The sequence below is a fragment of the Pteropus vampyrus genome, unplaced genomic scaffold, assembly GCF_000151845.1.
Source record: "Pteropus vampyrus isolate Shadow unplaced genomic scaffold, Pvam_2.0 Scaffold2, whole genome shotgun sequence".
Taxonomy (NCBI): Eukaryota; Metazoa; Chordata; class Mammalia; order Chiroptera; family Pteropodidae; genus Pteropus; species Pteropus vampyrus.
The window spans coordinates 33,497,447-33,520,508 of NW_011888783.1; the positions used below are offsets into that span (position 1 = coordinate 33,497,447).

Genomic DNA, 23,062 nt, shown 5'->3' on the forward strand with positions numbered 1-23,062 from the left:
GAGATTCCTCATCATTATACTCATATCCTATAACTCAATGCTTTCCATTGTATTTTTTCATTCCCAGAATTAGCATCATAGTGTTCATTAAAATTGTGAAGTAAAAAGTAAAAGCACTTTCCTTACTAAACGTTATCCACTAAAAAACTCCCCCCTCACACACACCGCTGCCTTTAAATTTCTCCCTTCCTTAATCTTTGTACTCATTTTGAGTGTCTTCTGGGTACTTTCTTGTATCTCACAGGTTTTGTACAAAGAAAATTTGGGGAAAGGAACCCCAACACCTATCACTCCAGAGATGGAGAGAGTCAAACGCAATCAAGAGAACTTTAGCTCGGTATTTATTAGGGGACGAAAACTAAAATCCCTTAATTCCTATTTAAAATAATATTTTAACACATTACAAATATCTGATTTTTCTTCCTATAAGATTACTAAATTTATATAATGAAAATAATGATACCAAATATTACCTAAGTTTCCAAACCAAATGTAATTTAGTATTTACTTTAGTTCTGGTGTGAAATTTTAACTCTTGTTTTCCCTAAAACATAGCTATTGATCACTTTCCTTAAATGCCTATAATACTCAGTGTTTCCTTCCTCAGATCCTCCTTGAATAACAATAGGTGTTTCTAACTGGTGTGGCACAGTCAAAAGTAAAATCTAACACCCCTTCGAAAGGTCAATGTAATTAGAATTGTGTTGGTATTTATTCTGACTCTGTTTGATGTTTTTTATGTTTGCAACTTTTCTCAAAAGAATGTGATTCTTAAACATTTTCATTCAAAAAAACAACATAGTAATTCATAGTAACTCAGAAATACAAATTTCCTTGACTCAGCTATTTTTGTATACCATGCAAGATATAATTGAGCTTTCCTTTGGAATACTTTTAAGATCATTGAAAACTAATATTTGTTTAGCTTTTAATATTTGTTAATATTTATTTTATTTTCCCAAACCTACCTACCTCTTTCTCTCTCTCTCGCTCTCTCTCTCTCTCTCACTCTCTTTCACTCTTTTTCTCTTGGTTCCCTAATTTAGAGTTACCAACAACTTATTATGGATATTAATTACAATTAACTTGAATGCTATTTGAAAAGGCCTAATCCTTCTGTCTTTGAGAGAAGGCCTATATAAGTAAGTGATTCTTACCTGCAGCCTGGCAGCTATATCTGTATTAATGCCACTTAGGGACAGACATTACACTGAGTGTGACTATATGTCCAAAGGTGGTCTATAGTTGTTCTATTCCTTAAAGGTATTTAGACCTATTTTATGTAATTATGAAAACAAATATAGTTTTAGAGATTATTTTAAAGGTTAAGTTTACCTAAAAGACGGGCCCAGGCTGATTTGATTGTTGGTTTTGTGCACACAGATTTTGTACAAAGAGAATTTGAGCAAGGGGACCCCTCTACCTGTCACTCCTGAGATGGAGCGAGTCAAACGCAATCAAGAAAACTTTAGCTCGGTATTTGGCAGAAAGCTCCTTTAACTCCATATTAAAAAAATAATAATAACTTTCTATAAAACAAACTTCTCACTATGAGTCTCTTTAAAATAATCAACTTAACTAATTGTTTAAAAAAAAAAAAAAATCTCATCAACTACGTCGTTCTGTTTTCCAGATCTTTAACTACCATTTGATTCTAATGTTTTATATTTTCCATAATAGTTCCTTAAAACTTTTAATTTGTTCCTTTCTTTCTCTATTCACCTTTCATGTTATTACTGGGACTTTTGAAGTTAACTCATGTTCAGAAAAAAACCCAAATACTGTAGCTCTTATTTACTTTTTTTGGAACTCTTTTTATTCGATGTTTCTAGGTTATCATTGCAGGAAAAGACACAAGATCAAGTCCACATGTAGAAACAGTGATTCTTGAACAGATCAGATCTATCTATCTTAACACAGATCCTATCTGGATAAACAGCAGTACTGGAAAAGAAAATAGCTCAGTAGCAGGACCCAAAGCCATCTCATCTTGATACTTGAAACAAACCATTCCATGAATAGAAATCCAGACCTTCTGATTTTTTCTTAAAATACACAAATCAGATCATAAGCTTATAGTTAATGTTTTCTCTTGTATTATTATTGTTGCTAAAAACCTCTATCGTCCTCAAGGAGCCTGTTGAAACTTCTATATAAGAATCTTAGATTCAGATCTAAAATTCAGAATCAAATCTAATCAAATGTCATTAAGAAAACTTAGCTGGATTTATTTTGGAAGGTGAGGTGGAAGGAAGTTTGATCCAAAATGTGTTTTTATTTTATTTATTTATTTATTTTAGGTGAGGCAACCCTTGGTTGACCTCACAGATTGCAAGGACCTTGTCAGCTTACAACTCCTAATTTTTTTATTTTTTACGCCTATAGCACTTGGTCTTTCTAGGTGGTCTCCCATCCAAGTACTAACCAGGCCCAACCCTGCTTAGCTTCCAAGATTAGATGGGATCAGGCTTGTTCAGGGTAGCATGGCCGTAGACCAAAATGTGTTTTAATTGTCACTTTAAATATTTTCTTAAATTTTAATTCTTTCACATAATTAGATCAGTAACTTTCTTTGGTCCCACTGTCTTTTTGTTTTGTTATGTTTTCCTTTGTTTTTGTTTTGTATGTTTTCCTATTCACTAACAACATTTTGATTTTGTTAAATTTTCAATATAAATTAACATTACATTTGGAGTGTTATTCACTGTTTTCTCTGTGGGTTTATTACTATTTTTTCTTCTTTTAGAAAGGTTTTCATTAATTTTCAAAATTGTTTTTAATTATTTTCTTTTATATTAGAGTAAGTATATTATTATTTATATCTTAATAACCCTGATGATCCTAGACAATTTCTTTCTTTGTTTTCCCTAAGAAACCATTTAATGTTAATTTTTACACAACTTGCACTTAGGCAAAATTGTCCAGTGACGCATAGAACCTTCATGGTACTATGGGAAATAAACAGTACTATGTAGTAAAACATTGACTTTTAGACTCGACCACGTCTACAATGTGAATTTTCTCAGCAAAGACCAATTCTGCCATATTGCAGAGATTTAGCCTGGGGTTTTAAATATCTGTTATTCTGTGAAACAGATGTTCTGTGTAGGGAAAATAAATATTTGCTAATCTAATTTACAAATTATCTTTCTATTGTACACTATGCATTTTAGTGCTTTTATGAAATTAGTATTCATATTTTCTCTCTTATTTCCTGTTACATGAAACAACATTTAATATATGAATTAGACTAAAAGTTGAATATCAAATACACTGGCGCTTTAGCTAAGGAAATATGATACATGTTCTCATGCAGATCTGTGCTTGAAAAGACAGGTTGACTTGGTGAATTTGTCTTTCCTGTTTGATGTTTGTTGTCTTGTACTAGATTCCCTACAAGACAGGGAAAAGGCTATTTTGACCGCTCTTTGTTTTTTCTGGATGCTTTCTTATGTTGTGCAGGTGTTATATAAAGAGAACCTCGGGAAAGGGATCCCGATTCCCATCACTCCAGAGATGGAGAGAGTCAAACACAATCAAGAAAACTTTAGTTCGGTATTTAAAAGAGAAAAGAAAATCCCTTAACTATTTTTAAAACATTTTAAAAACATTAATGGCTATATTTTAAAATCTAATCAACTTATCCCAATAAAAACTGTGACACGTCTTGTTCGCAACTTAATGCTCCATTTCCTATGATTGGTTTCCCCATTTTGTTTAAACATTAATCACTTGACTTAAAAAAAAAAAAGTGTTCAGTATTATATTCCAGCCTTTAAAAGCATAACATTCTCAATGTCTAAACATCCACATTTATCTTGCTTTGGCAAATTTGATCTGAACGTAAGCTTACAAAAATTTATTCTGCAACAAACTGCCTCACTTCCTATTTTAACTTTCTCTGTTCCTATGGTATTTGTACAGATATTTTCAAGTTTCTTTTCTTTTTTTTTCTTCTTTTTTTTTTTTTTAGCATCCTGTCAATTCTCTCCATTTGGCTTAAAAATAATTAATTCTTCCCAATATGTTCACCTAAACTAAAAATTAAATGCTTAAACTTCTTTTGAAAATCAGCAAAAGAAGGTATATGCATATGTATCTTCATATATGCAATGCTTATAAAACCCAAATACTCTTACGTGGTTTATTAATAACATTTCCAAATCAAAAATATCTTCCTTGGTTCATTTTCTGTCTTGTGCCCTTTTTTCCACATCTCCTCATAATAACCTGAGAAAGGCTAATTAATCCCTTTTATAGTGCTCTCCGTTGCTCAGCGCTGCAGAGAGTAGTTCAAACAATACAAATAATAAAACTTTCTTTTCCTATCTCTTAGTTTTTGCTGCTCTTTCCCGCATTACCTTGCTTCTAAGGATGTCTCTAGGCTCATACAGGTTGGATCTAGAAACTCATGGAATTTCCCTTCCTCTAACTCACTCTGTTCCTCTTTGCCCTTCTGCGCTCAATTGCTCCATGGCGGGGGGGAAAGTAGCTGATTGCTTTTTGTTCTGGATGCTTTCTTATCATACAGGTTCTATACAAAGAAAACCTGGGCACAGGAATTCCAGTTTCCATCACTCCTGAGATGCAGAGAGTCAAACACAATCAAGAAAACCTTAGCTCGGTATTTTGGAGAGAAAGGGAAAAGAAGATGCCATTTAACCTCATAATTAAATTGATACTAAATATTTATTCTTTTTTTAGATCCATTTCCCTTCCTTTGCTTCTAATATACCTCACTTAGCTAAAAGACATACGTACTCTTACATTTCTGTGATGCTACTATTGGTTCTATTTTTTTTTTTTTTGGTTGATTCTGATTTCTATTTCATCTGGTATTTTAAAATATGTTTTTTTTAAACCACTTATCTTTTAGTTTGCTTGGATAACAACAAAATCGAGTTCTAACAATCTTAAATCCCCATGTGATTGTTTAGGGGCACCATGCTCATAGAAATGAAAAAATAACATGGATAACACTGACAGCCCTCTCCTAGCAGCTGAGGTCCTTGGCTCCCTAGAGAGTATCTCCCCATTGCAAGAGTGGCTGCCATTAAAATAATTTGTGGCATCTCGTCAGTATATAACACCTGGCTTCTTGGACTTCTGTGTCTTTTGGTAACGAAGAAGTTGAACTCACCCTTAAAACTCACAACAAATGAAATGTTACTTATGGTTGTTTTTCTGGATGCTTTCTCATCACACAGGTATTATACAAAGAAAACATGGGCAAGGGAACCCCTCTACCTGTCACTCCAGAGATGGAGAGAGTCAAACACAATCAAGAAAATATTAGCTCGGTACTTTGGCAATAAAAAGACAAAACTACTTCTTTAATGATTAAAATAATATATATTAATCCTACTTTTTAAAAACAACTTAAATTTTGTGAATTTCTTTATCACAATTATCCTTTTTTCTTATAGGGCTACTTCTAGCCTTAACTCCAAAATAACAAAATTGTTTTAATCTATAATTTAAAATTCTAATATCCAGGAAGTAACAGATTTTCCAATAAAACATTATTTTGCTTATCTCTTCCCAAACTTACTCTCTATCCACTAGCCCCAAGGTCTCTTTGTTTTCAGTACTCTTGAAATTTGAGGTGGGGGAGGGGTGGCATAGTAGGTGTAATGGGGCTCTTTCTGGAACATTGAAGTTGTGATTTTGTTGTGTTTTTGCAACTATGACTGTATGTTCTAATCTACTCTGTCAGATTCAGACAAAGAGACCTTGGGAAAAATAACCTCTGATCCTGTCCTTCAGGAATAATGATACAAATTAAGTTTCAGTGGTGGGATTGGCAAATGATTATCATTTTACTTAAAAAGGAACACATCGTTTGAACTGTTTTTCATTTTAACAATTTTAGTTCTTTTTGTTCTTTTTGTCTTTATCATGGGCTTTAACTGCTAACTTAGCAAACGATTTCCTGTAAGCCTGTGCTCTGTGATCTGTGATATTATACAGGTTGATAAATTACCCGGGGCTTGGGGTTTGTGTCGGGATGACTTCAGCTTATGTAATAAAGAACCCTGTGGTCCTCCACGCCAGCACTGTCTACGGGTTTCTCTAATAGTTGAGCACAGTGCTGCTAAAACTTCAGGGTGCACCAGAATCATCTGGAGGGGTTATGAAACCAGATTACTGGGTCCTCCCTGCCCCAACAGTTTCTCATTCTGTAAGACTGGTGTGGGGCCAGAAAATGTGCATTTCTAGCAAGTTCTCAGGTGATGCCGACCCCGCTGTCCAGGGACCTCACTTGGAGAACACCACTTTAACAGAATTCTTTCTCTTAATTGGCTTTTCTCAAACCTCCCATGTCCCCGAGAATGACTCTGAGAGGATACATGGAGGTTGAGGATTTGACATGATGTGTTACCATATGTTTTATTGATTTACCATAATAGTGATATAATTGCTGAAAACATTGTTTCCTTACTGAGAAGTTTGATGTTCTCCTAAACTAAAGCAAGAGGCAGAACACAGATGACAGCAAGAGAAAAAGCGGGGAGAAATCCTTTGGTTGTTTAAGGGCCTATGATTTTACTGATGTGTCTAGATGAGTTTTAGCACTGCAAAAGATCTGATTTCTTGCCGCTACCTGGGAGCAGCCTCCACCTTCTCCGTGGTGTTCCAGCCCAGGCACCTAAGTCCAGTTCAGATGATCTGACAGGGACTTGAAATTCATAGACTAAGGTAGCGTGCAGGAGGTCCCTCATGCTTCCAGGCACATTGCAGTTCTGCCTTGCAGGCTGCAACGATTTTAGGGTAGGGTCCTATCCTGGAAATGTGCGTCTTATAACTACATCAACTACCTTTGGAAGCATATTTTTTTCCATCTAACCTCACCGCCCCAATAGTTTGGCACCCTGCCTTTCTAACAGATGTTCTATTCCATTTAATCTTTTGGTAACTGTAATTCTTTTTTTCTTTTTGGCTTTTCAAACCCATTGGCTTCACATAGGTTTTGTACAAAGAAAATGTGGGAAAAGGCACCCCAACCCCTGTCACTCCAGAGATGCAGAGAGTCAAACGCAATCAAGAGAACATTAGCTCGGTATTGTCTCAGGAAACGAAAGTGCTTTTAATTTTGCAAAGTAACCCATGCAGTTTGGCCTGCTCCTAACTCAATCCCAGGTTAAAAATGAACAAAATGCCAGTTTTTATGACTCTCCTCTAAATGATATACTACACTTAGCATTGCTATTAACCGTTTTTTAAGCTTTCTTCTCGAGAGCTGTTCTCGCTAACAGTAATAGATTAAACATGGAGTTTTCTCCCTTAAATTGCATTATATTTAATAGCCTGAAAATTGCCTCCTAGTGACTTTAGGCCCAACTTTGTATCTCACAGGTGTTATACAAAGAGAACCTGGGGAAAGCGACCCCCACACCCTTGACTCCTGAGATGGAAAGAGTCAAACGCAATCAAGAAAACTTTAGCTCGGTATTTCAGAGAGAGAAAAAGAAATTGTTACACTTTTAACAAGCCTGGCAAACATGGTTATACCACTAATTTATCTCACAGTTTTCCCAAAACTTTTATCTTTTAAAATTCTCCTTTACCCACTTAAGACAACAAACCAACCCCTCCAGCCCAAACTGATTTTACTTCTTTCTTCATCTTTTGCTTTATACAATAACATTTTAATGGCTTTATCTTCCTGAGGTGTTTCTTACAGAGTGTGATATAATTGAGCCATAACATCTGCTAGGTGATATTTTTCAGAACTGGGTTTCTGCTCTCTGATGTCTGGATGCTCTCTTCGCTCCTTTAGGTATTGTACAAAGAAAATATGAGAAAAGCAACTCCGACGCCTGTTACTCCAGAGATGGAGAGAGCTAAGCGCAACCAAGAAAACATTAGCTCGGTATTTTCTAGGATTAAAAAAGAGAAATGCGACGACTTGGACAATAACATTTTAACATCATAAAAAACATGCCTTTTCATTCAACTGAAAACCTCACTAAAATGCAACATCTTGGAAAATAACATTTTAACACCACAAAAATGTGCATTTACTTGTTCAACTGAATATTTTCACTAAAATTAACACAACTGTGCTTTTAAATTCCAAATGATCCTACTACGACGACATCAGTTAATTGCCAGTGTTTCCTCCCTTTTTACTTTAGCCGAGGTAGTCTTCCGTAACCAAGTGTAACAAATTGACTTCTAACATCTTCAGCTCTCCTTCATTTGTAAGGTACTCTACGAAACTCTACTCTCTGAAATGGATGCTTTCTTTGTTTTTGATGTTTTGGGTTTTTCATGTCTGGAAGACTGTGATTTCTGTATTCGCATATTGGTTTACAAAATCTGGACATGAAAACTGATCACTTGTTTTAAAGCATAGTTCTTTCAAATGTCAGTATCACATTTAGCCCCAAATACCATCCTATATTCTAGTGCTACCATTCCTAGCAAATTCAAAAGACCACTTTCTTCCCTTTTCTTTCAAAATTATACTGTGTCCCTTCTCCTTTGAAAATGAAAGTTTCATTTTCAAAGTCAAAACAAATCCTTTCTCTCCAGATTCGAGCCCTGCCTATCCATCCTCATGCTAACCTGTTCCACTGTTTGTCACGGGTTTTGCTGGGTCCTTCCCATTCACTCAAGCTTCCCTCTTTTCATCTATATCTGTTGGAAAGGTCTGGAGGCTTCAGAATTATGACACTCCCATGACCTGTACCCATTCATGGTCTCTCCTCCATCAGGTTCTTTATTCTGATAGCTTCCGGAAACAAATACAAGGCAAAGCTGCCTACGTCTTGGACACCCCAGAGATGAGACGAGTGAGGGAGACCCAACGCCACATCTCAACGGTGAGTCAGGAATTCTTTAGGCTTGGTTGGCCGGCCTGTGGGAACAGGTGAGAAAGGAAATGACGACACCATGATATTTTCACAAAGTGAATTCATGAAATTTCAGGTGAAATATCATGAGGACTTTGAGAAACACAAGGGCTGCTTCACACCAGTGGTGACAGATCCTATCACTGAACGAGTAAAGAAGAACACACAGGACTTCAGTGACATTAACTACCGAGGAATTCAGAGAAAAGTGGTAGAGATGGAACAAAAACGGAATGAGCAAGATCAGGAAACTATTACAGGTAATTGATCCCTAGGTGGGAATATCGACTTAAGTTAAGGGGTACAGAAGAACAAAAGTGACCTCATCTATACCAAGGCAAAGGATAAAAGACCTCAATCTGTGTTTTCATTAAGTGCAAAAGAAAACCTGTATTATTTCATAGTTTGCAAAGCTGACGTCTCTTCTACCTTATACTTTAATCTCCTATGAGAAGGCATGACTAAACCTAAGCTAAATTAGTGTTATTCAATCCTCCTGCGATTAAGTTTGTATCTTAGTTTCCAAGTTACCAAAAGAGTCCGAGAACATCTGTTCTGATCCTTAATCTCACTTGCAGGTTTACGTGTCTGGCGTACTAATCCTGGCTCCGTTTTTGACTACGACCCAGCAGAAGACAACATTCAATCCCGAAGCTTACACATGCTTAATGGTATGTTATGACACAAAAGGCTTAGGACAAAGGTGTCATCATTTCGTGGGCTAGGTCTATGACTTTCAGTCTCCGAAGCTTTTCACTGCCTGAGTTGACCCTTCCACATGAAAATACCTTCATGACTAATGAGCCAAACTCATTTTCTAGATAAGTTTAAGTTAGGGAAAGATTGTTTCCCTGCCCCAGTGTAAGTTTCCTTCAGGCCCTATTATTATTTTTTTCCTTATGAAAAAATTTGGAGATCTTTCTGTTGGAGAAATAATAATGACAACAAAAATACACAGGCAAAGGGAAGAGAATGGATTTGACCTTTAGCAACTTTCTGCGCTCTCTTATGTCAAGGAAGATCAGTCATTCAATAAGAGAGGCCGCATGCCTTTATGCTTTCTATTCATGTTAAAAAAGAAAATAACACATAACGCCTGTCCTCAAAGGATTTATACCCTAGTCTACTGTTGAGAAGAGATGAGTAAATCAGTGGTTACACCCTGACAGTGCAATTTTAAAGGTCTGCACATGCATTGTGGGAATACAGAGAAAGGACACCTAACTGATTTAGAAGTTAGGGAGGACTTTCTGGAGAACTCAGAGGTGGAGTTTGTATGTGAATATTACTATCTGTTCATTTTTGGTGAGCCAGGAAAATGGGCCAGGTGGAGGGAAGGTGTACTCTCAAGGCCAGGCTCTGGACTGGGAGCCTGGCTATACCACTTAATTGTTACCTGCCCTTCACTAATTTACTTAAACTCTTATCTGAAAAATGAGGATAACACCATATGTCATAAGAGTTTTGAGAGTTTCGTCCATGGAAATCTACTTAAGACTTTGCTTGGTAACAAACAAAAACCAACTGAGATTCAATAACTGTTGAGCATTAACTGCCATTGAGGTCTGTCTCTGCTCCCTCTCACAATCTTATCACCCCCAGCCCAAGCTCAGCGCCGGAGCCGGGAGCAGTCGCGATCAGCTAGCGCACTGAGCATCAGTGGTGGCGAGGAGAAGTCGGAGCACTCAGAAGGGGCGGACCACCACCTGTCCACCTACAGTGATGGTGGCGTCTTTTTCTCTGCAACCTCAGCAGGTACAAGTGGATGGCACTGACTCTGACAGCCATGGCCGACCAGCTCACTGGCGGTTACTGTAAGAGAAGTTTTGAGTGACAAAACAAAACAAAACAAAACAAAACGGATCTTTCTAATGAGAAAAGACTAGAATTGTGGAGAGGTACATGAATTAGATGTTCCATTTTCATTCCTCTCTTCTTGGAAATCATTCTTTTTAAATTGGCAGGAAAGGCAGCACTGCTCAGCTGCTAAAGGCAGATTAAATGATGTCTAGCTTTGTTTTTTCTTATAAATGACATATTTTTTTTTCCTTTAAGCTTACAAACATGCAAAAACTACAGAGCTCCCCCAGCAACGATCGTCTTCAGTCGCCACCCAACAGACAACAGTATCCTCTATCCCATCTCACCCATCTACTGCTGGAGTAAGTCGATAATAAAGAACTTCTCAAATCATTCTTATTTTTTGATATGTGCAAAAATGATTAAAGGTATTGTTCTCTTTTTTTTTTTTAACAAAATCTTCTATTTTATATAATCTCTTTTACTATGCCTCTTAGGTTAACATTAAAAGTAATATCAGAAAACTTTCATTACTAAACCCTAATTAAAAAGCATTATTCAATGATAATGCAAATGATAATTTTGGGCGCTTTGGTCTCACTCACTATCATAAACTAAAACATTTTCTGCTTGGAATCATTTTTCAAGAATATAAATATGTATGCACATGTCACACATATAAACATGTCATATCTTAGGCCTCCGCTATTAATATGTATTGAAGAATTAAGTCGAATCATGTTCACAGTTCACCAGACGACTTTAAAACTCTTAGTTTAAGACCTGAATGTTACTCATAATATCACAAAAACATAATTCTTTAGGATTCAAATAAACAATATTTGTATGAAAAAAACTATGTTTACTAAAGGACTTAAATGGTGATATAAATAAGTATTGAGACCCATTATATTTCGGGAACGTAAGCTGGTAAAGTTGTCATCTCTCCTAAAACAAATTCATAAATTCAAAGCATTCCAATCAAAATCTCAACAGCACTTTAAAATGTTTGTATGTTAATCCTCAAATTTATTCAAAAAAGATGCAAGAATAACTAAGTAAATTTTGAAAATGACAAATAGGAAAAAATTTAACCATATTAGAGCAAAACACATATAAAACTATTATAATTAAATATGGATTTAGCATGGGAATAGTTTTTTTAAAAAAGATGAAATCCAGAAATGGACTCTAAAATAATTATAAATTTGCAAATAGCAGGGAAAAAAACAAAATTATAAAATACTACAGCATACTACTGGTATGCTCCCAAATTCCCAAAGTGAGAGATACTGCAATATTGTTATGGTTTTTCAAATTCTTCTCCAAAACACAAGATCAACCTCAAAAGACGGGGGTGGGGTGGGGAGGTGGAGGCCATATGTAGAATAAGTATATTCTTTTTTCACATAGACACATGTACATGGCTTTATGAACACATTATTAACATAAGTTCATCATTCGAAGGGTACAATTCCAATGATTTTTAGTTCCTTACAGAGTTTACATAATTTTAGAACATTTTCATCACCCTAAAAAAACCACTTGTACCCATCAGCAGTCACTCACCATCCTGAGCCTCTCCCTCTACCCACCACCCAATCCCTGGGATCCACTAATGTACTTTCTTTCTCTACATATTTGCCCCTATATATTGACATTTTATAAAAATGAAATCACACGCGTATGTGGTCTTGTGACTGGCTTCTTTTTAATATTTTGAGGTTTGTCTATGTTGTATCATATATCAATACTTCCTTCTATTACCAAATAACATTCTATTCTATGGAAATACCACTTTTCTTTATTCATTCATCTTGATGGGCCTTTGTTTCTATTTTTTTGCTGTTATGAATAATGCTGCTAATGAATGTGGGTGTACAAGTTATTGTATGAACATATGGTTTCATTCCTCTTGAGTATATACCTAGGAGTGGCATTGCTGGGTCGCATGGTAACTCTGTTTAACGTGGAAAGAACTTCCAAAACTTTCAAAATGGCTGCACATTATAAAGTCCCATCAGCAGTTTATGAAGGTTCCAATTTCTCCATATCCTTCCCAAACACCTGTTATGGACTATCCTTTTGATTATCCCCATTCTGGTGCGTGTGAAAATGGTATCTCATTTGCATTTCCCTGATGACTAATGATGTGCATCTTTTCATGTGCTTATTGGCTCTTCATATATCTCTTTTGGAGAATTCAAATCCTTTTTTTGGGGAGGGGGTACTAAGTTGTAGGGGTTCTTTACATATTCTGGGGAGTAACCCCTTATCAGATATATGATTTGCAAATATTTTCTCCTGTTTGTGAGTTGTCTTTTTACCTTCTGGGTGGTGATTGCACATTCTCTTTTGTGCAACTTAAATTTATGGAGTAAGACATAAGGTTAATTGTTGCAAATCTAATTTATTTTTTCCTCTTTTTCCATCTTTGCAAATAGAAAATCTTCCGTGCCATGTACGACTATATGGCTGCTGATGCAGATGAAGTGTCCTTCAAAGACGGAGATGCTATTGTAAATGTTCAAGCCATCGACGAAGGTTGGATGTATGGCACTGTGCAGAGGACCGGCAGGACTGGCATGCTCCCGGCCAACTACGTTGAAGCTATTTAAGCATTTCAAAGCATCGTGCCTGTCTACAGGGCCTACAAACACTGCAGTCAGTAGTTTAGTTCAGACTCTCCACTTTTACCCAAGTTCTCAAGCTGCTTAATGGTTTTTCTGTCAATATGATTCATAGTTGTACCATCCTTTGTTTCTATATGAACCCAAATAATTCTTCAGTAAAAAAAAAGTTAACATCACTAATCTGTCTAGTTATTAAACTGGTTTATCTCATTATTTTCTGGACTTGCACATAAAATGAGACATTAAACCCATAGGTTCATTATTTTTTAAATTGCCATTACTAAATTTTCCTTTGGGTTTTAAGACGTTTAATTTCAGAATAGACATTTAAAAAGTTTCTGCAATGTTACATTATTACCATACCGTCTTTCTTCATTATGAAAATGTTTAACATTATTTTCTAAAACTAGGATTCTGAATGTTAAACACATTAAAGAAAAATGGCGGATGTTCACCTCGTCTTGCTTACTGAATGCTGATGCTTTTTATTTCTAATCCAGTTCTGAAGTTATAAAGCTGATAGTCAATATAAACTGGTGATAAGCTAGTAACTAATAAAATCTGTAATTCTGCAACAAACACTACTGATGGAATGAGCTTTGTTTACTTTCAGTAAAAATCTACAAATAAAAAAAAATTCAGTATAGCAAATGTCTGATCCTAGACTTCATTTAAAAAAATTAAACTTAAAAAAAAAACGTATTGCGAAAAATGCACAAGCATAGACTTTCTCAGAACTCTATTCATACTTGTATTTAGCAAGCTTCCCTTAGGCTCAGCTTTAAAGTTTTAGAAAGAATTTTAGGATCCAGTCTTAACCTCAGGGGATCTTTCTCGTCTGTATCCAGTGGGCTTGGCAGTAGGTGGCAAGGCATTAAACAAGCAAAGGGGGACTGCCAACCAATAACAGCTTAATGCTTTAGTTTTCGGAGTATCTTTTCTAAAAAGCAAAAGATCTGTCCACATTCCTTTAGAGCTGTACTAATCCTGCTGTCCTTAGACTTTTTAACGTGTGTCTCTCTCAGGCTGAGTACACCAGTGAACACTGCACACTTGCAAATGATGTGTGACACTTGCATGCTAAACAAGCACTGTGCAAAATGCTGGGGTTTGAGTGATGAGCAAGATACAGTTGGCATCCTTATGAAACTTACAGAGCCAAGGAAAAGGCAGACCTTCTCCTAAGCATCCTAATGGTGAGGGAGATTGCCACTCCTCCAAGTCAATCTTCACTTAAACTAGGTTAAAAATTTAGGTTAAGCCGGAAAACAATCTCATTGTGCACTGGAGATGTTTTCCCTTAAACTTTGGGAACACCCAAAGTATTTGCTGTCTGCTAAGGTAAGCGTTTTTAGTTTTTAATTTTGCTATTTACAAGGCTGCCAAAGCACATTTTATAGTTGCTATACAATGAAAAATAAACACATTTATCTCAGTTTTTTTAAGCTTGAAAAAGTTTCAACATATACAAGAGAATCCTCCTATACTTACCTCTTAGCCTCAAGTTTATTAACTCATGGTTAATCTTACTCCATCTCTACTCCACCAATGCCCTCTTCTCATTATCTTAGTTAATCCTATTAATCACATTTCTTAAAAATTTATCACAATTCACACCTTAAAACACTAACAATATCTAGTATTCCAACTTCTGTTCATCTAACTTTCTAGCCAACTGCTTGGGCCTCCTTTTTTGTCAGTGCAATGATACCAGGGAAGTCCTTTCATTGATCTCGACCACCAGACAACACCTAAGGCTGCACAGAACCTCAGTGTTTATTCACATCAAGAGTCTATCAAGGAGCTAAATTATCCTAGAGCCAAAACTCAAAGCCATTCTCTTGATCACCTAGCTCGCAGTTTAACTTGATGCCATTCTTGTGAAATGTTTTTCGTGCTACCTGCCCTTGCCCCCAATTCTTATGTTGAAGACCTAACCCCCAGTGCCTCAGAATGTGACTGTCAATAGGGTCATTGCGGAAGTTATGAGTTCGCCATGGTGGCAACAGAACTGGTGCTTTTTAAATGGGGAAATTTGGACAAATAGACACACAGAGAGATTACCATGCAAAGATGAAAACAGAATTTGGGTTGATGCTTATACATGTCAGAAAAAATAAAAATTCCCACAAACCACCAGAAGCTAGGTGAGAAGCATGGAACAGTCTTCCTCATACCTTTAGAAGGAACTAAATCTATCTCAGACTTTTAACCTCCAGAACTGTGAGACAACAAATTTGTTATTTAAGCCACTCATTTGTGGCTATTACAGCTGCCATAGTAAACTAATGTAGTGTCTTTCAACATCACCAAATCTACTTTTTAAATTTAAAAATGTGGATTTAAAAGTGTGTGGAACCCACAGAACTGAATAAAACAGAACCTATAGTTAAAAACAGGCCGCAAAAGGGGGCAAGAATAAGAATGGTTTATGTGTGTATGGGATACAATGTTCACTCTAAGTTGCTATGTAGATTACACTGTTCTTACTTATTTCAGATCGTACTATAATAAAATGAAAAACCAAAACCCCAAACCAACCAAACAAAAACAAGTACCAGAACTGTTTAGTTTTTACGGTTTTATTTCAGATTAAAGTGCATTTCTTTAAAATGTTTCAACATCCAGTTTCATTTGGCAAGTGGTAACAGTCAACTCTTAACAGGTCATGAAAAATTTTACTGTGAATGAGATTTTTCCTCCCTCAACAGTCATAATGAATCTGCAAACACACTATTAGAATAGGTCCACCTGCTGCAAACATAAAAAGCATTACATATAAAACTGCACCTTTATTTCCCATCTACTAGTGCAGTTAAATGAGGAATGAACAAGTTCTGTGAAGTTTCAATTTAAATCATCTGACATCAAATATAAATACTTTCTGAATGTAAAACTAATCTCTTAGAGTTTATCAAGTGACGAGAACAAAAATATTACAGGGTTAATGACTGATTCGGCTTCTCTTTTTTTAAGTGCATAGTCAAGTCTATATCCACAGGAGGTAGTGTTTAGATTGAAAGCAATCCATTTCTCACCAACACAGAAAGCAAACTGTGACTTAACTTATAGTGCCAGATGCCTTTCCCTCACACTTCAAGGACCCTTAATTCCATGGCAAACACATTAAGAGTTTTAGTAGGGGTAGAAAGTGTTCCTAAAAAGTACTAGTATCTTCTGGTATACGTGTATTTGAGCAAGAGTAAGACATAAATGGAAACAGGGGAACCCATTTTATTAAGTAAAATCTAAATAACAGGAATAGAAATCAAGAAATTAAGGAAGCAAGATCCTCTTTCTGACAGCTAAAAGCGAAAAACCAAAACTAACTACATGCCACTTATGAACAAAACTATCCTTTATAACAGGGTTGGCAAACTTTATGTAAAGAGTCAGATGGTAAATGTGTTAGGTGATACAGGCCGTAGTCTGTCAGATGACTACCCAACACTCGTTTTAGTAGGAAAGCTGCCAGATATTATGTAAGTAAGCATGGCTGTCCCAATAAAATTTTACTTACAGACACTGAAATTTTAACTTCATATATTTTTATGTGTCACAAAATACTTTCAATCTTTCAACCACTTAGAAAATGTGAAAACCATTCTTAGCTCAGGATTAAAAAAAAAAAAAAAAAAGGGGGTGGCAGGCTATAGTCGACCTCTGCTTTATAAAAACATACAAGACTGCCATCTTTGTTTTTATACTCAAAACTGATTCTTAATTCCATTTTTCCTATTAGAAAAGTTGCCATTCTATAAAAGTAAAAAATTCTTTTACTTGTTCATCATTCAATTATCACAATAGCTATACTACATTCCACTTTCTCTTCCATGGCACTGTTTTGAAGGTGAACATCCTAGTTGTATACATTTTACCTATTTAAGAAATAATGCTGCTTTTTGTCGGAAATATTTATTTTACTACCTTTGGGGGGATATTTGATAATGTGGATTTTATATAATTACTCAAGGTATTATCAGCATTAATTATGGCACTGTTATGTACAGAGTAACTATTCTCAGGGACTATTGGTTGCCAGCCCATTTTCGAAGTATATATGGCTATCAATCAGTCCCTATACTTAAATAACCAAGTTGCTTTATTAATATTTTGGTTCAATGTCTTTCCCTTTCTCTTGATTTCATTATTAATCAGTGCAATAATCTATCAGCATGTTTGCTGTCTAGTAATCTTAGTTTTATCCACAATTACAAATTGGTACACTTAGGCCAAAAATGTTTCCCTCTATGTGGACAAAAGCTATGTAGGCTTTTTGTTCCACATGATATAAATTTAAGACACTGCCTTCAATTTTGTATTCTCAGGTAAAAATATTATCTTTTATTCTAATGGTATTATTTCAGGGGAGTAAGCATTTACAGCTTGGCACTTCATGTTTGGTTTTAACCATTCTTTGGTGAAAGGCTTGGTAAGATAAAAGAGAAATGGTTAAAAAATTTGTAGAATTTAACATTCTATTCCAAAAACTGAGCAAACAACTCATAATTCTGTTAAGACTACTATTCTATTAAATATCCATATATCTTCTAATCCAAATGACTCTGATTTAATGATTACTTCCAAAAAGCAATATAAGAAGCCTGGCGTATAAGAGATATATCATTAATTGGGCCATCAAAAACCACAAAGCCCAGATTTATTTTACAGACCAAGCAGTTAATAAATTTTGGTATAACTTCAAAAAATTCATTATTTGTGGCTACATTTTCTTAAGTGCTTTGGATGAAGGCAACTCATATAAAAAGAGTAAATATGTGAAGAAAATACAGTATCAACAGAATGCCAAGAAAAACGTTTTTAGAGAATCAAATTATTCAACTATCTTTCCAAATCCATTTTACAATGAAATAGTAATTTTCAACCATGTAACATAATAGCAAAGTCACCAGAGGTCTTCAGTACAATGACAAGGCACATCTGTCAGACATGACTTATTTTGGCACTGCTAACTTTACTGCCAGTTTATTCTTAGGGGCAGTTTGTTTTCAATGTTTATTAATAAAATAATGAAGTCCCATAACCTATAAGATGAGGTTCATTTAGAGAATAAATGTCCGTAATATTTTAAAAATTTCCCTTATATTAACAAAAAAATCAGAATATAATCCACACATACTCAATAAGATTCACTGTCCAAACTGCTTAAAATAACGTTCTTTATAAGATGAAATACTTAACTGCATAAATCTTCCATATTTTGAAGGCTCCAAATGACACAAAATTCTGCCTTTAACTTTACAGCTTGAACATTAATTTGAAGCCTTCAAGACTAGTCTGCATCTCCAATTCACAAATTTGAAAAAGTTATTTAAAAAAAAAAAGACAACTTTTTTTTTGGTGGCAATAATTCTGACTTTAAAATCTGCTTGGGCTATCAAAACCTAATTCAATTCACAGCTTGAAGCCTCTTCAGCCTATCTACAAGTGCAGTCCACAGACATCAGTATTTGTAGATCATGTGGAAATTTTGAGAAATGAACCATCAGGCCCTATCACAGACCTATTCAATCAGAATCTGCATTTGCACACACACATGCAATTTTGAGAAGCACTGTGTTAAAAGTCAAAACTTCACTCTATTTGCATACAAAGTACAAGACCTTTCTAAAGGCTTAGGAATAAATTGGACATGGGTTGTGCTAATGAACAGATAGCCCCTGACAAGTCTTAACCTAATAATGTCAACAACTCATCTTCCTAAAAATCTATTATGAAGAATACAAGATGGGACTTAGGCCTTTTTTTACTGGATTATAAAGTCAAAGTTGGAAGAAATGACATTAAGGGGAAACGGGACCCCTCTTAAATTTTATCTGTTTAATTTAAACTTAGCCAGTTTTTTAAACAGCACTTATTTTTAATTATCTTGGGAAAACAAACAAACAAACAAACAAACAACTCTACTTGAATGCTTTACATATACCTATTTTTTTCTAATTTTGTTTTTTGCCCTGCCACTTTTATTTCAAGTAATATAAAATCTACCTTTCTTGACATTTATTTTGATTCTTAAACACATAAAAGTCTCTAACTTTCAAGCTGTACGGAAAAAAGAATCCATGGGCAATGTGAGGAATTACCATGTTTTTCAGTGTTCAGATTTAAATCTTATTTTTGACCATGTTATCCAATAGTATTATTTAACCTGACTCATCCCGTACTATATGGAATTAGAGCAAAAGCCACACACCATTCAACATGGCCTTCAAACGTGTTCAAATAGAGCATCTTTAATAGACTCACTGAAAAAGTGAATTTATATCCACTATGAAATCCATTTTGGAACATGAAAAATTACACTATGCTTCTGCATGCAACTAAATTATTTTTACAAATGCATAAAATAAATCACATTTGAGTATTATTAATATTTGCCATTTGTTTTATTAACCATTAGAAAATATTTGAAAAAGCTGATTATTTCAATAGTGAAAACACAACGGAGCTTTAAGAAACAATGCAGTTTGCTATTCAGGAATCACTTAGAAAATTTCGCAGTAATTTTAAAGGCAATACTGAAAATAGGGTGTCTCAAATACATACTTATAACTTTATCGACAATATTTAGCAAACTGTTTTTTGCCCTCAAATATTTTAAAATATATCCCTGTTAAACCATGTTATTAAATTAACACCTGTGCTTGTATCAAATTCAGTGATTTAAGTAAATGGTAAACATTTTGGTCCTATTTTCTGCTATACTATTTACCATTTCAAGAACTTCATTCCACCAGGAAGCTTAGTTCACAAACATTAAAATAGTCATGATATGAACTAATTTTGACTCCTCCACACATACACACCCGTTCTTACTCACATCTGTTCATTTAAAAACTTATGTGCCTCTTTTCTATTATAATTTGGGAAACAAATGGTAGACAAAATGAGCCACAACTGTAATTGTTAAAAATATTTTTCATTACTTATTTCGCTAAACTACAATCCTCAGTTCAATGGTCCCAGAATTTCTTCTAAAATCATCCATATACGCATATCGATAATGGACAATAATAATTAACAATAATGGACTTACAATTATGAAAAAGACAGCAACTATAGGTGCTAATTAGACATGAGGATTAAATTTCTATAACTTGCTGAAGAATGTGTGCCTTTTCAAGTAAAAGTTAGTTCTGAATAAAGTATGAAACAGATCATTCTATCCAGAGAACAAATGAGATATTCTCATTGTTAAAAAAACAAAACAAATATGGGAAGTCAGGCACTAATACTAGTTGGTCAAATTGAAAAATGTTTTAATTATATACAACCTATTTTTTTTTTTAAACTAGACAAAACATACATATTTAAAAAAACTTTCAAATTTCTTCCAAGTTTGCTTTAGGTATAGATGAAAAGAGCAGATAAATTCTAGATTTCTTATAGTCCAAGTTATAATGAAAATACTCTCTCTATTAAAAAGAAATGTAATGAGGCATGCTTTCTAGAGGCTGATACCCTCTTCCAAATCAGAAGGGGAAAAAAGGTGTAGAAATGAACAACAAAGTTATTCTGTAACACTTTCTCATTTCTTTAACTTTACTCATTCTGGTTACTTTAGAAAATAAATTCATGTTTTAACTAAGACTATTAACTAAATACAAAACTTTGTTGTTTTATTTGTAAATACAGACTCCTACAAACATCTGCAGCAAGCCCACAAAGCACCTCACTGTTCATTCGGATATTTCAGTATTTAATATGTACAAAATGTTTCTATTAAGCAAAACAAAGGTATTCACAAGCTGCAGAAAAACTCATGCAATTAACAAGATGAAATTTATAAATTAAAAACCCTGTAATCTATACATAATATACAAAGTTATGCATTTTAAAATGAATACTATGTCTCTTAAGAGTAAAATTTTCACAGGCAAATGCTGCTGCACAAATATTTGCTAACGCAAATAAATGAATGAAATCTTAGTAAATTCTGCTTTAATACTTTAACCTCAAAAGCTGAAACTTTTGGTATTTTTTCTTGAAAGCTGTCCAAAGTTGACGTCTGTGAACAACAAATTTCTTAAACCTCAGGTGCAACACACATAAATTAAAAAAAAAAAAAAAAATCAAGTATAAACAACTTTATCAGTGTAGCAAAAAAATTCAAATAAAAATTTTCAATTTTACTTATCTTACATAAAATGTTTCATCAAAACATGCATGAGTTTAAGTGAAATAAAATGTCTGCTTTTTTGTTAAACATCTTACATTTCAGTAAGATATTTAAAAGCCACGCATAGCAGCCAAGAAAATATACTATACAGAAAAAATGATGTTACATAATGAACTTACAAAACTGAACTTACATAATAAGTCATTGCCCTTCAGGGTCTGAACTGTTATCAACTTGGTCTGAAATTGTGCTATATTGCAGAACTTATTTTATAAATCAACAGATCCAGTGTTATTTTTTTAAAAACTTCAATTTTCTCTTAAAATACTAAACAGAATTTTCATGGGCTGATGACCTCCAGCGTGACTGCAAATTTCTTATTATTGAGTTTGCCATGTTACCAAGTTTCTCGTGCATTTCAAATAGTTGGCTTCCTGAATAATTATGGAGATCTTCTGATTCCAGTTGAAGAGCAAGTGCACTAATCTGTGCCACAAGATTTTTAGATAATGGAGTTTCTAAAGCAACAGGCTCAACTAAATCTATGACAGAAAAAAAGCACAATTAGATCTATTTCAGATAAAACTTCAACTACACATATTTCTCTTTAAGTTAATAAAAGGCTTAAGTGGCTAGGTTTCAAGCAGAGTACAAGGTGAGGTGTGTATCCTTGCTCCTCAAGCGAACAGGCAACAGAAAAATGTACCATAGCTTTTTTCTGTGCCATTAAAGAAATCGCCAGACTACTACATTTTTATTAAAAGCATTACCAGAACACAATATTTAGTTCACATCCTTATTTGGGACCTTAATGGAGTAGAAGTTGACAATTAGTAAAAAGCAACTAAATGTACTTAAAGTCAAATCAATTGTTTTTTTCATGTATTTGGCAACTATTATTACAAAAAAAAAAAACCAGATCAATAAAGTCGGCTGATCTTGTAAATAAAATTGTCTCACTTTGCTAAAACATACCTGAGGCAAGTCTTTCTTCATCAGAAGAGAGAGATTTAGTTTCTATTCCATTTGTTTTTTCAGAAATATCAAAAACTGGAATCTCTTCTAATCCACGAGACTTCACCTTGATTATATATTCAGGCCAGTAAAAACAAAAATAAAACCAACAAATTGAAAATTACTCTTAGTAGGACTAACAACAGCAGAAAAGATTCAAACACAGCCTATCACAGGATTATTAGCTTAGCTAATATTGCTAAGAAATTACGTTCTACTACTACCACACACACACACACAAAACGTGTGAACCTTGAAAACATTACACTCAGTGAAAGCTAGCCACAAAAGACCCAGGTCATATGATGAGAAATGAGAAGCGACCACTAATGGCTTATACAAGGTTTCTTTCTAGGGTGATAAAATGTTCTAAAATTAAATCACAGTGGTGCTTATATAACACGTTGTGAACATACTAAAATCACTTAATTGTGTGCAGAGGGGATGAATTTTATGACTTGTGGATGCCTCAATGAAGCAGTTTAAAAAATGTCCTTTTCAGAGATAAACCCCAGGGCCCATGGACTACAGAAAGTACTTCAGAAACTAAATTCTTGATCTATAAGAATTACTATGAAAAATTACTATTGTAGTTTTTGAGTTGTGTAAAACTAATA

General features: G+C 34.5%; 2 protein-coding genes and 1 pseudogene across 4 annotated transcripts in view; 1 reads left to right on the forward strand and 2 right to left on the reverse strand.

The window, feature by feature from the left end:
• The window catches only part of NEB (nebulin), a 201,993-nt gene extending 188,502 nt beyond the window's left edge, over positions 1 to 13,491 (forward strand). Inside the window, exons 139-148 of the mRNA XM_011360291.2 lie at positions 5,208 to 5,300; positions 6,968 to 7,060; positions 7,357 to 7,449; positions 7,781 to 7,873; positions 8,721 to 8,828; positions 8,935 to 9,118; positions 9,437 to 9,529; positions 10,461 to 10,613; positions 10,914 to 11,020; positions 13,103 to 13,491. Coding sequence (XP_011358593.1) covers positions 5,208 to 5,300; positions 6,968 to 7,060; positions 7,357 to 7,449; positions 7,781 to 7,873; positions 8,721 to 8,828; positions 8,935 to 9,118; positions 9,437 to 9,529; positions 10,461 to 10,613; positions 10,914 to 11,020; positions 13,103 to 13,276 — 1,191 coding nt within the window. The 3' untranslated portion in view covers positions 13,277 to 13,491. The remainder of the gene's footprint in view (positions 1 to 5,207; positions 5,301 to 6,967; positions 7,061 to 7,356; positions 7,450 to 7,780; positions 7,874 to 8,720; positions 8,829 to 8,934; positions 9,119 to 9,436; positions 9,530 to 10,460; positions 10,614 to 10,913; positions 11,021 to 13,102) is intronic.
• Positions 2,377 to 2,495, reverse strand: LOC111739403 (annotated as a pseudogene).
• A 2,378-nt stretch (positions 13,492 to 15,869) lies between the features above and the next one.
• The window catches only part of RIF1 (replication timing regulatory factor 1), a 54,686-nt gene continuing 47,493 nt past the window's right edge, over positions 15,870 to 23,062 (reverse strand). For all 3 annotated transcript variants that reach the window (XM_011359406.2, XM_011359415.2, XM_011359399.2), the window contains 2 exons: positions 22,407 to 22,512; positions 15,870 to 21,973 (listed from right to left, as the gene is read on the reverse strand). In XM_011359406.2, coding sequence (XP_011357708.1) covers positions 21,759 to 21,973; positions 22,407 to 22,512 — 321 coding nt within the window. In that variant the 3' untranslated portion in view covers positions 15,870 to 21,758. The remainder of the gene's footprint in view (positions 21,974 to 22,406; positions 22,513 to 23,062) is intronic.